The sequence below is a fragment of the Condylura cristata genome, unplaced genomic scaffold (genome assembly GCF_000260355.1).
Source record: "Condylura cristata isolate star-nosed mole 26May11 unplaced genomic scaffold, ConCri1.0 scaffold00040, whole genome shotgun sequence".
NCBI lineage: Eukaryota > Metazoa > Chordata > Mammalia > Eulipotyphla > Talpidae > Condylura > Condylura cristata.
In genome coordinates, this window is record NW_004567141.1 from 8,437,358 (window position 1) to 8,449,588 (window position 12,231).

Here is a 12,231-nt window from a genome sequence, read left to right on the forward strand (position 1 = left end):
CAGCAGTGTACTTCGTCCATCTGCCTGTTCTGCTCCCCACTCTGTCTCTGGTGAAGCCTCTCACCGCCCCGAGCCTCTGGCCTGTACCCCAGCTCTGTATGCATAAATAAATAAATCTTTAAAAAAAAAAACAAAGAGGAAAGTAGGCCCTCCCCAGTGGCACAGTGAATTAAAGTGCAGCACTATGAAGCTAGCCCCAGCTACTTCAGCACGAGCACGAGTTTGAGCCCCGCCCAGGAAGGTGTTCCACATGTCTTGTCAGGACTTTCCGGCCTACCCATTGCTGCCCTCAGCACTGTACTTCATCAGTCTGCCTGTTCTGCTCCTCACTTTATCTCTGGTGAATCCTCTCTTGCCTATACCCCAGTTTTGTACGCCTAAATAAATCATTAAAAAAACAAAAACAAAAGTCTGTGTATATGCACACACAGATTTATACATATTAGATGAGACAAGTAAGTTGCAATTTTGAATGTAACTAGGACAGCATTAGAAGAAAGACTAAATATCTGTGTGGCTACATCATCATAGAAACCTTAAACCTGGAACATTACTATCTTAATTCTAATCACCTCATTTGCGCCTCAGTCTTTTTGTAGTTTGAAACTGAGGTCAAGGAACTATTTGGTGGGGGTGGGAGGGAAGGACCATCTCCCTTCAAATGTTTCTATCCACCAATTACACAGATTGCTAATAAGAATTCTATGACTAAAGTACCCCACCAAACAGTAGCAGAGTACCTGCATTTTCTTTTCTTTTTTTAAGATTTATTTATGCATACAGAGCTGGGATATAGCCAGAGGTGCAGGGGTGGTGAGAGGATTCACCAGAGACATAGTGGGGAGCAGAACAAGCAGAATGACAAGTACACTGCTGAGGGGAGCGGCAGATGGGTCAGGAGAGGTGTGCCACACCATGTGGGTCAACTCCCTGGCCAGGAATCAAACTTGTTCTGAAGCGGCTGTGGCTAGCTTCATAGTACTGTCCTTTAACCCATTCTGCTACCAGGTAGAGCCCTCCTTTTTATAGAGCATCATTTTGTTTCTGCATTTCCAGAACCCGTTGTGCTACCAGGTAGAGCCCTCCTTTTTGTTTTAAAAGGAAAATTATAAAGCAATTATCAAAGCTCTTTCCAGTTTCTAGATTTATCTTTCCAACATTTAAGCAATGAAACTTTCCATTTATGAAATTTACTGTTTTTAATTCAGCAGTATGAGTACACGGATCGACATGATAGCTTCACTACAAGCAACAAATTAACAAAGTAATTCAATCAATTAAAGACACAAACCTGGTAATTGGGATTGTCAATCATGGGTGGCTTCCATTTGCCCTTGTAACTGGGATTGTCAATCATAGGTCGCTGCCACACACCACACCCTGGGACCGAATCACATTTAGGGTTGGCAATCTGAGGAGCCTCCCATTCGCCATCCATATCTTCATCCCTGTGGAGATATGAACAAATTATAAATAAGCTCTACAATGTACTATAAGGACCAACCCAGGGTAAGCCTGAAATCATGCAGGAATGCTTTCAGTGTCATACTATAGAGCATCATTTTGTTTCTGCATTTCCAGTAACCAGGATTTTTCATGACAAATGCATTAAACAAAGTGAAAAACAAAAATATAATTAAATCCGTTGAGCTGTTTGGGCACTGTGCTTAATTCTTTCTTCAAAAAAAGAGCAGATAATTTTAAAAGTCGACTAAGGTGCTTACCAATCTTCAGGTTTCTCTGCATCTGGATCAGGTACATATTCAGGCTCATCGTCTAACCAGCCTTCAGGCTTTGTGGCCTCTTCATCTGGAATCTTAGCAGGGGCATCTTCATCCCTTAAATACATAAGGAAAAATTAGTTGTGACAATATTAACCAGAGACACCTAACGTGTTCTCATTTTGTGAAAGTACAACCTAAAAAATATCTAGGACTTGCTTAATCTAAAAATTATTTTTTCTTCTAAGACTTATTTATTTATGCATACAGACTGGGTACAGGCCAGAGGTGCAGTGGCGGCGAGAGGATTCACCAGAGACAGAATGGGGAGCAGAACAGGCAGATGAACGAAGTACACTGCCAAGGGGAGCAGCGGGCGGGTCAGGAGAGGTCTACTGCGCCATGGGGTCACCTACTGAGCGGGGACTGAACTCATGCTTAAGTGGCTTTAGCTTTTCAGTGCTGTGCTTTAACCCACTGCGCCACCTTGGAGGGCCTTAATCTAAAATTTAAAGTAATTTTTCATTAAAAAAAATTCCTAAATCAGGTTATCTACTAAGGTACTAGTTATCTATCATATATAAAGAACTCTATGGCTCTAATAAAATGACAAGCCCTATTTTAACACTGGCAAAGAATCTGAAAGAACATTTCTCCAAAGATACACAAATGACAAATAAGCATAAGGAAAGATGTTCAGCATCATTAATCATCAGCAAAATGCAAATCAAAATCACAAAATGACTTCACATACACATAGGATGGCAAACAAAAATGACTGACAAAAACAATGCTGGCAAGAATATGGAGAAAATGAAACCCTGAAACACTGCTGTGGGACAGTAAGTGGTGCAATCATTCTGGAATACAGAAAGTATCTTTAAAAAAGTTAAAATGTTACCGTAATTATCACAGAACAGCAATTCCACTCTGCAATATAGATCTTAGAGAAATGAAAATACATATTCACCTAATATCTACATATAGATGTTCACAGCAACAATATTTATAAAGATAGCCAACAGGGGAAAACTATCTAAATATCAATCAACCAAGGAAGGGATAAATAAAATATACAAGGGAATATTACTCACAAAAGGAATAAAGTACAGAGACATCTATCAACATGTAAGGCCTCAAAAGATGCTAAGTGACAGAAGTCACACTCAAAGGGTCACATGTAATTATTATTGTATGTCCAGATACAGACAGAAAGTAAGGGGTTGCCAGGGGCTAGCAGAAAAGGAGAAATAAGGAATTAACTGCTTAAGGAGTGTGTATATTTGGGTGGTAAAATGCTCTCGAAGGAGATAGTGGTGATTTCAAAATAGTTTATATACTAAACCACTGAATTGAACATTTTAAAGGTGTGCATTTTTAGTATGCGAATTACAGGTGAAACAGATACTCCAAAACTAAGAATTTGTTAAGAAGTACCTAATTTTGGGGGCCTCCCCAATAGTACAGGGGTTAAAGTCTCAGCACTATCAAGCTGACAATAACCAGACAATATGGCATGAGTTTGATCCCTGGCCAGGGAGCTGACCCACATGATGCAGCAGACCTGTCCTATTTCACTGCCACTGCTGCCCTCAGGAGATCCACTTGCTCTGCATCCCACTCTGTCTCTGGTCTCTGTCTCTGGTGAATCCTCTCAACCCCCTGTACCCTAGTTCTTTTATGTGTAAATATTTGAAAAAATTTTTAAAAAATCTAATTTTAAGTTTTATATAGTTGCTGTAAAAGAGTGCCACTTTAGTTGGTAAATATACATTTATTTCTCCTTGGTCAGGATTATGTTTGGTTTTGAATTATGCTAATTTTAAATTAAGTGTGTGATAACTCAAACTTGCATCACATTCAACCGACCCTTTTATGCTGAACATTCACACTCCTCCCATCCCAAATAAACAGCTAGCTGAAGAATACAACTTGAGCCATGCTGAGTTTACCAAATACAGAAATAAATTACCATTACACTAGTGCAACCTATATACCATTAAAGTTTTATTTACTTATACAAAGAAAACTGGGGAATAGGCCAGAGGGGGAGGGTGTGGCACAGTGTGAGAGGATTCACCCGAGACATAGAGTGCAGAGCAGATCAATCAGATTAACTGAAACACACTGCTGAGGGGAGCAGTGGGTCAGACAGGAGAGGTCTGCCACACCATATGGGTCACCCCCCCTTGCCAGGGATTAAACTTGTGCTGAGGTGACTGTGACAGCTTCATAGTGCTGTGTTTAACCAAATGCACCACCAGAGAGGACTCCATACCTTAAAAACTTTAACAGAAGGAAAGCATCAACTAGAATTTAACTGCTAATTTTCGAGAACACTTTATTAAAAAAGAAACAATAGTATTATATCATTTCTCTTTATTCACTTTCTGACATTTCTGAAATTCACTGCACTAAAGTTCAAACATCACCATCGCCACAGACTCATCACTCTACAATTTGTATCCTGCATAAAAAGCCATCTAGCTTCAATTAATGCCACAGAGGTCAAGTTCACTTTTGCTCATCTACTTTTGTACACAATATCTTCTTTAACCAAGAATACCATTTCCCTCGTTTATCACTTAGGTAATTGTTGTCCTTTCAAGTTTCAATTTAATGTGCTATGCTGATCACCAGGTAACACCACCTAATTATACAACGTAAGCATGCCAACTTAATTTACCTATCTCATAACTGAACTTGGCGCTCTACGTAGGCAGTTGGTGTCCTGTGGCTTTATATAGTTCATTGCCCAACAGAGAGCAGATATGGCCTAAATATTATTTAATTATAATTAATGAGTTAATTATAAGTAATAGTTATTTTTCACTGGAATTTAAAATTTCAGGATTCCAGCTTTAAATGTAAATTCATAAAACTTTGGAGGGCTTTCCCTGGTGACATAAGTAGTTAAGATGCAGCACTATGAAGATCTCCACAGAAACTGCAGCATGAGTTCCCTTCCCGGCAAGGGAAATGACCCACATGGCACTGCAGCCCTCTGCTCCCCTCTGTAGTTTATTTCAGTCCATCTGTCTGTTCTGCTCCCAAGTTTGTCTCTGGTGAATCCTCTCACCCCTGTGTCTCTGGCCTGCAACCCAGCTCTTGTATGCACAAATTAATCTTAAAAAATTAAAAACTCTGGTGGAGCAGGGAATGGGATCAAAAACGGGGGGGGGGGGGACGGAAGTGCACAGGATTTGGTGATGATGGCACACAGGTGACATGGTGATGGGAAACCCGCGGGGATTACAGTTGAGATGGGAAAAAAAATGTACAAAATGATGTAAAATAAACTGTTATAAAATAAAAAAAATAAAAAAAATTAAAAACTCTGGAAAGATAAGGCCAAGGGAGGTCTGCTACAAACTTATTATCATCAATTTTAGATTTCTATAGCTTATAAAATAGCACAAGGCCTTCGGATGATCATTATGGCCACCTTTTAGCTATACTCATCTACAACATTCCCTACCTTTACACTGCATCACAGATTACTGAAATCACATCTCCACCAACATTCAGTTGTTCAAGTCACATGTAATATATGAAATGCTCCTTTAACTGAAAAACTATTCCCCAAGACTTACCAGTCATCTGGTTTCACAGCATCTGGATCTGGTATTTTTGGTCTCTCATCCCAATCCTCTGGCTTCTGGTCTTCAGGGTCCTCAATTTCACGTGAAGGATTTACTGGAGGAGTCATGTCATTCAGCAAATTTCCACTGTTCACAACAGATTGGTCCACTAATATTTCAAAACTATTATCTGGATTTAAGACTGAAAAAAACATTCAAATGCAATTAAGAAAAGTTAATTTGCCTCCCATCCCTAAGTTCTCTTTGCCACAACACAAAAGATCACAATTTCTAATTTCTAATAGAAAGTTTAACACCTAACGTATTAGTAAGAATATGGTGTTGGGGCCTTAAGAAGCTAATTTTCATTACCTAATCTGTAAATCACAAGTTCTTCAGGTTTTTAGGAACTCAGGCAAAAAAAACAAAGATCCATAAACTGGCCTCCCTGGTAGCACAATGGGTTAGGACACAGTACTGAAAGCTAGCTGCAGCTGCTCTAGCGCCAAGTGCTATCCCTGCCCCAGAGGAGACCCACATGGTAAAGCAGACCTCTCCTATATCATCCTTTTCGCCCACTTCTCCCCTCAGCAGTTATTTCGTCAGTCTGCCTGCTCTGCTCCCAACTCTGACTCTGGTGAAGCCTCTAACCGCCCCTGTCCCTCTGGCCTGTACCCCAATCTGTATATATAAATAATTTTTTAAAAAAATCCATAAACTAATATAATATTGATCTACCACAAATGCTCATATTCTAGTCAACATGCAAATCACCAAAACTATTCAAATTATACAAATCTGTTTGTTAAACCATGTCAACCTGTGACTGTTTTTTTCTGAAGTGTCACTAAGAATGAAAACAAGGGTCCTTCCTGGTGGCACAGTGGGTAAACGCAGCACTAAGGAGCTAAAGCCACTTCAGCACCAGTTTGCTCCCCAGCCCTGGAGCTGACCCACATGGTGTGGCAGACCTCTCCTGACCTGCCCGCTGCCCCCTGCCCCCCTCAGCAGTGTACTTTGTCAGTCAGCCTATTCTGCTCCCCACTCTGTCTCTGGTGAATCCTCTCATCGCCCCTGCACCTCTAGCCTGTACTCCAGTTCTGTATACATAAATAAATCTTTAAAAAAAAAAAAATGAAAAAAAGGGCCCTCCCTGGCGGCGCAACATGTTAGGACGCAGCACTGCAAGCTGGCCGCAGCCGCTTCAGTTCAAGTTCAATCCCCCAGCCCCGAGGTGACTGACCCACATGGTGCAGCAGACCTCTCCTGTCCTGCCCACTGCTCCCTTCAGCAGTATACTTTGTCAATTTCCCCACTCTACCTCTGGTGAACCCTCTCACTGCCCCTGAACCTCTAGCTTGTACCCCAGCTCTGTATGAATAAATAAACCTTTAAAAAAAAAATTAAAACAAGTTTTAAATCCATAAAGGATATCTCATCATTGATTTACATTAAAAACCTAATCTCATACCTTCAGTCTATAAGGCAACTGACAGATCCACAGAACACCCAGAATAATATGATATGTAACAGAATACTAGCCTGTTGCCCTCGGCAATGTTATCAGTGATACACACTATTCAGGATATTAAGAAGATGAACTGAAATATAGTCCACTTAACAGTTAAATACAAAATTATGTTTATATATTCATGTATTTACCAATACATGGCAACTATCACAATGCTGACATTTCAGATTATTTTAAATGTCTGTTTATAGGTTTCTATCTTCTGAACTTGTATACTGTATAATACTTTTACTATAAAGGAAAATGGGGCATGTCTTTATGATCTCAAACCAGTAGGACAAATTTCACTGAAAAAAACCCATTCCAATGTTAAAATGATTCAATGCAATTTGCCCAGCTGTTAGAGCATCCAAACAAAGTTCAATTAAAGTTTGAAAAAACAGTACATGTTTCGGTTGCATATCCTATTATTTAGCATTTTATCAATAAGACAATAAATACAATAAATAGAAGGGAGAAAGGCGAGAGATCACTAAAGAAGTTCTTTATGAGACATAAAAGATTTTTCTTATAGTGATCTCAAACCTCAGTTATAATTTAATCTATGGAGAATTTTTTTTTAAAAGATTTATTTATCTATTAGTACAGAACTGGGGTACAGGCCAGAGATGCAGAGGATGAGAGGATTCACCAGAGACAGAGTGGGGTACAGAAGAGGCAGATCGACAAAGTACATGCTGAGGGGAGCAGCGGGAAGGTCAGGAGAGGTCTGCCTCGCCATGTGGATCTCCTCCGGGGCAGGCGGGGATCGAACTCATGCGTAAGTGGCCTAAGCTTCTTTGTGCTGTGCTTTAACCCACTGCGCCACCAGAGAGGGCCCTCTATGGAGAATTTTTAATGGAGAAATTTAAGTTCATTTCACCACTAAGCTACTAAGCCAATACTGACTCTATTTGCAGGTGTAGGACTTCTCCAGATGTGCAAAATTTTAACTGAATGAATGATGCATATAGCGTCATAAGCCCCCCCAAATTAATGGAGTTTTGCTTACTTAATGTATATAGATGTGTTTTCTTATCTGTAAAATAGGTCTTCAGATCTGCATCTGGCCTCTTTGCATGTTTTTCTTCATATACACCTGTTTTGGGATTTTGGTGTCGGAAGATGAAGTGCAATTTATAGTCCTCTCCACATTTATCTGGGCCAAACATAATTGTATAAGGAGTCTTGTCATGGAACTGATCCTTCAGAAACAAAAATGGATTATTTTAAGTTATTCAGTCAAGTGTTCAAAAGCAACCTTTTAAAATTGTGTAATTCCTCAAATTGCAAATAACTTAGTGTGACACATAAATGAGGAAAACTTCATTTACGAGGTTTATGAGAGAATGACCAGTAACTGCCAGGAAATTTTACATGAAAATGTTTAAAAAAAAAGGTTATGCATATCTAGATAAGTCATTTCACAAAATAAAGACAAGTAGTTTACTAGAACTAAAGGTTTCACAGAGCAGAAATCAGACAAAATAGCTCTGAAATACATATTTCAAATAAAAAACACAGAAATATCAAGTCAATGTCCCTAATTGTCCCAAATTACCCAATAGTGAGAAAAGAGGACTATCTTCACAGGTCTTAAAAAATTCCCTTTCTCTTAAGATTTTTAAAGGGTGAATGTGGGTGACCATATAAAAAAATAGAAAGCACCTACCAGGTTGAGCTCTGAGGTTTTAGAAAGCAGTTTCACATAGGCACCACCACATTCTATTCCATTTTGGAAATTAACCTCATACCTAATTTCCAAGGGAGAAACAAAAAACCATATGGCATTTGAAAGATCAAATTTCTTAATTTATTTCTCATTTGCACTCTTGACCATATGCTTTATTACAACAAGGTACTTGCTGTAAGATGGAATCTTACAAAATACTTTATCCTCTATTGCTTTGGAATGACTACCCAACCTCTCAAATATAAATATGTAAATAAAATAAAACCTACACACAGATTCCCAGTAAATACTTTCTGTAGAACCTCCTCCTCCCCCAAAGTTCACATGCCACTTTGTTGCATAATAATTTATTTGACAGGAAAAAAAGTATTGAGTATAGAATGTATCATTATACCCAAATATCCCATTAAAGCAATGATTATCATAATATTTTCACAAAGAGTAACAGCTTTATAATACATCTGAGCTCATTCTCCCTAGAAAGCTTCCATAAAGCCAACATTCCACTTACTGAACAATGAGAGGCTTGGTATCAAACAGAAAGGGTTTGTTCAATTTAGCAGAGATGGCATGATGCTTGGCCCGAGACATCAACACAAGTCCTTTATCTCCTGGAAGTTTTGTTTCCTTCATTTCATCTACCTCCCATTTTCCTGCAACAACAAAAAGTTTCACTCTTCAACTACACTTTTGAAGAGCTTTTAAACAGTAACAAAGAAAACAAGTTATATTGTTACAGGTTACAGGGCAGCCCAGAGTGGACTTGGGCTGCCTGTCTGTGGGGCCTCACACACCGCTTCAGAACGCAATTTTCTGCAGGCACAGAAAGGGTAATGGGTTTATTTACAAAATGGGGGGAAAGGAAAAGGAAACAACCCAGGGAAGAGAGAGAGGGATACAAAGTAGCTAACTTGGAGCTCTAGTCCCAAACTAACACTGGTAGTACCCGTCACACCTGTCTCACACCTGTCACACTCGTCTGAGCATTTGCTCCAGAGAGAACTGTTACCTCTCCAGAGTGTCAGCTGGAAAACTGCTCACTATTTATCCCCCAAAGTCTCAGAACGCCTGCTTAGCTCTGCCCTTAGGTCCTCACAGTTCTCTTGTTGGTGCTGCTGGGAGTTGTAGTTTTCCAATCACTGGAATAAGGGGTGAAATCCAGAAAGCTGGAGTAGGGGTGGAGTCCACCAAACTCTGCAGAGTTCTTTTAGGACATCCTTCCCCTTAACAGTATGAGTTCATTACAACTATAAAGTTTTCATGTATTCTAGGCTCTCCCTGGTGGTGCAACAGGTTAAAGCTTAACACTACAAAGCTAGCCGCAGCTGCTTCAGCACAAATTTGATCCGCGGCCAGACCCACATGGGGAAGCACACCTCTCCTGTCTCACCTGCTGCTCCTAGCAGCAGAGTACTTCATCTTTCTGCTCTGCATTGCATCTCTGGTGAATCCTCTCACAGCCCTTGGCCTGTACCTCAGTTTTGTATACATAAATAAGCAAATCGTAAAAAAAAATTTTCATGTATTCCATTTACCTATAAATTGGCTTACTAATATTAATAAATTTGACATTCCTTTTACCAGTGTCTAGAAAAGACTTTCCATTTCCAACATAGAACATTACATGACAAATTATCTTTCAGTTTTTTGGTATTAAAAACCTAAACAAGTCTAACCTTGTAGCAAAATTTCCAAGAAAATATCTTAAAATGTATATACTCCTTTTAAACAAGCCTTAAAGAGATACCATACAAACATATCATCAAGCCTCAATCTGCTATTATAACTAAATGAAATGGAATGCTCACCATCATATTTAGCAATTTCATCATCAGTATCATCCTTCTTGGCTTTGGATAAAATCCACCTGTAATAAGACAAATCCCCAAGTTAAGACTCAGATATACGGCCTATGAAAACAACGTAAATATTAACAGAAGCAGGATCTACCCTGCTCTCCTTAACCTACTTTATCTCTCTACTTTCAACTTTTAAATCTTCTACCAAATAGAGATAATATACTATACTCAATTCATAAACCTGTAAGAAAAATACCAAAGCCATGCAATAATTCCACTTTGTTTTTAAGATTCAAGAGGAAAATTTTCTTTTCAAAGAACAAAATATAGGGTGAAGATGGCAGAATTATGGAAGTAAGAAAAATATGTTCAAAACTTAGAATCTTCCTAACCAGGCATGGATATTAGAAATATAAAGTAGTTATTTAGACATAAAGAAAATGTTACCCCAAAAGGAACTCACTACTCTTATTTACATGTTTGTCTCTAAGATATTTTTCCCCCAGGAAAAAACACTTACCCTGATAGAGTTCCTCTATCAAAGGAATCAACAAAATACACTTCCCCTGTTGGAACTGGAGCTTTATAGGTAACCTGTGTTAAATATTAAATGAATTAATGTTTTCAGCAACACTCCTTTCTTAAGATTGTCTTGATTTGCTGTGAATTATAAAACTAAGTAAATAAATAAATAGTTTAAAAAATTATAAATACTTCACGGTTGACACTCAATTCATACAACTTATCTATGGAAAGATATAGTAAAAGCTACCAGAGAGATAAGCATTTAAGACAACTTTGCTTTCCTTTTACAAACAATCCAAGTGTACCTTTATCATTTAACTATGTCTACGATAAAAGAAAGAGATTCAAAGACTAAATTTCAAACCTTGGGAGATGGAGGAGTGCTGATATCTGGTTTTGACTTTGAGTCTTCTACCTCTTCAATGACATCATCAAGGGCATCCTCAATATCAATCACATCATCTTCATGTCCATCATGAGCCTGAATGATAGTCGTTCCCAGGACTAGTAACATACACAGCAACCATTTCCCTTCCATGATCTACAAGAGTAAAGCAAGTTAAATGTATTGCCTCCTCCTGAAAATTTTGTAAGCCACTAACCCCTCAGACTTAAAAATTCAGGGGCTTTAATCAGACTTAAAGGAACTTTACTGTCACTATTTCTATTTATCAGGTAGTGTCCAGAGAGATTAAGAGGCTTTCCTAAAATCAAGAAAAATATTCAATTTCAAGAAAATTTCCAAGTAAAACTTGAACACACAGTTGTCTCCTTTATAGGAGGCCAGACAGATCAAAAGTATTCAAATATAATTTCAAACTAACCTCTTAAATTTGTAAAGAACTTTACAATGAACAAAATGTCCTCATGTATTTACAATGAGTATTGACCTATACGTTGCAATAAAATAACAGAGAAGCTCACATTGAAAACTTTATAGATTGCTGCTACTGTTCAGAGATCATTGTATGTATATATAATTTCAAACTGATGTTTTAAGACTCAACAAAAATATTAAATGAAGGACCTTCCTTTTTTTTAAACTTTCTTACATTTTGTTGTTCACCTTTGTATAGTCACTGTTTCCCTTAGGTGCAGCACCCCCTTCAATATTCCATCCACCCATAATCATCACCCTGCTCCATTGAATCTCCCTTCCCCACTCCCATCATTCCAGCTCTTCCCTCACTGCACAACCCAAACTGAGAATGGGTCTCTAAGTTTTGAAGGACCTATTACTTTAACAGGGTGGTTCCAGGAAAAGGGAAGTTCCAGGTTCTCTGCCCCACCCAGGAGGGTGGAGCTGAGCAGAAAAGAGAAGGTATCTGAAGAAGGAAGCAGGATGGAGAGCCAGAAGGTGACCTGAGGAAGCCACATGGAGCAGAGAGAGACATGTGAAGAA

The 12,231-nt window shown here is 38.7% G+C and overlaps 1 protein-coding gene across 1 annotated transcript in view; it reads right to left on the bottom strand.

Moving 5' to 3' along the window:
• Window positions 1-12,231, bottom strand: part of CANX (calnexin) — a 35,174-nt gene that overhangs the window by 9,053 nt on the left and 13,890 nt on the right. The window contains exons 2-10 of the mRNA XM_004693882.2: window positions 11,194-11,370; window positions 10,825-10,898; window positions 10,314-10,372; window positions 9,017-9,158; window positions 8,485-8,566; window positions 7,825-8,017; window positions 5,315-5,504; window positions 1,725-1,838; window positions 1,292-1,448 (exon numbers count right to left, since the gene is read on the bottom strand). Coding sequence (XP_004693939.1) covers window positions 1,292-1,448; window positions 1,725-1,838; window positions 5,315-5,504; window positions 7,825-8,017; window positions 8,485-8,566; window positions 9,017-9,158; window positions 10,314-10,372; window positions 10,825-10,898; window positions 11,194-11,367 — 1,185 coding nt within the window. The 5' untranslated portion in view covers window positions 11,368-11,370. The remainder of the gene's footprint in view (window positions 1-1,291; window positions 1,449-1,724; window positions 1,839-5,314; window positions 5,505-7,824; window positions 8,018-8,484; window positions 8,567-9,016; window positions 9,159-10,313; window positions 10,373-10,824; window positions 10,899-11,193; window positions 11,371-12,231) is intronic.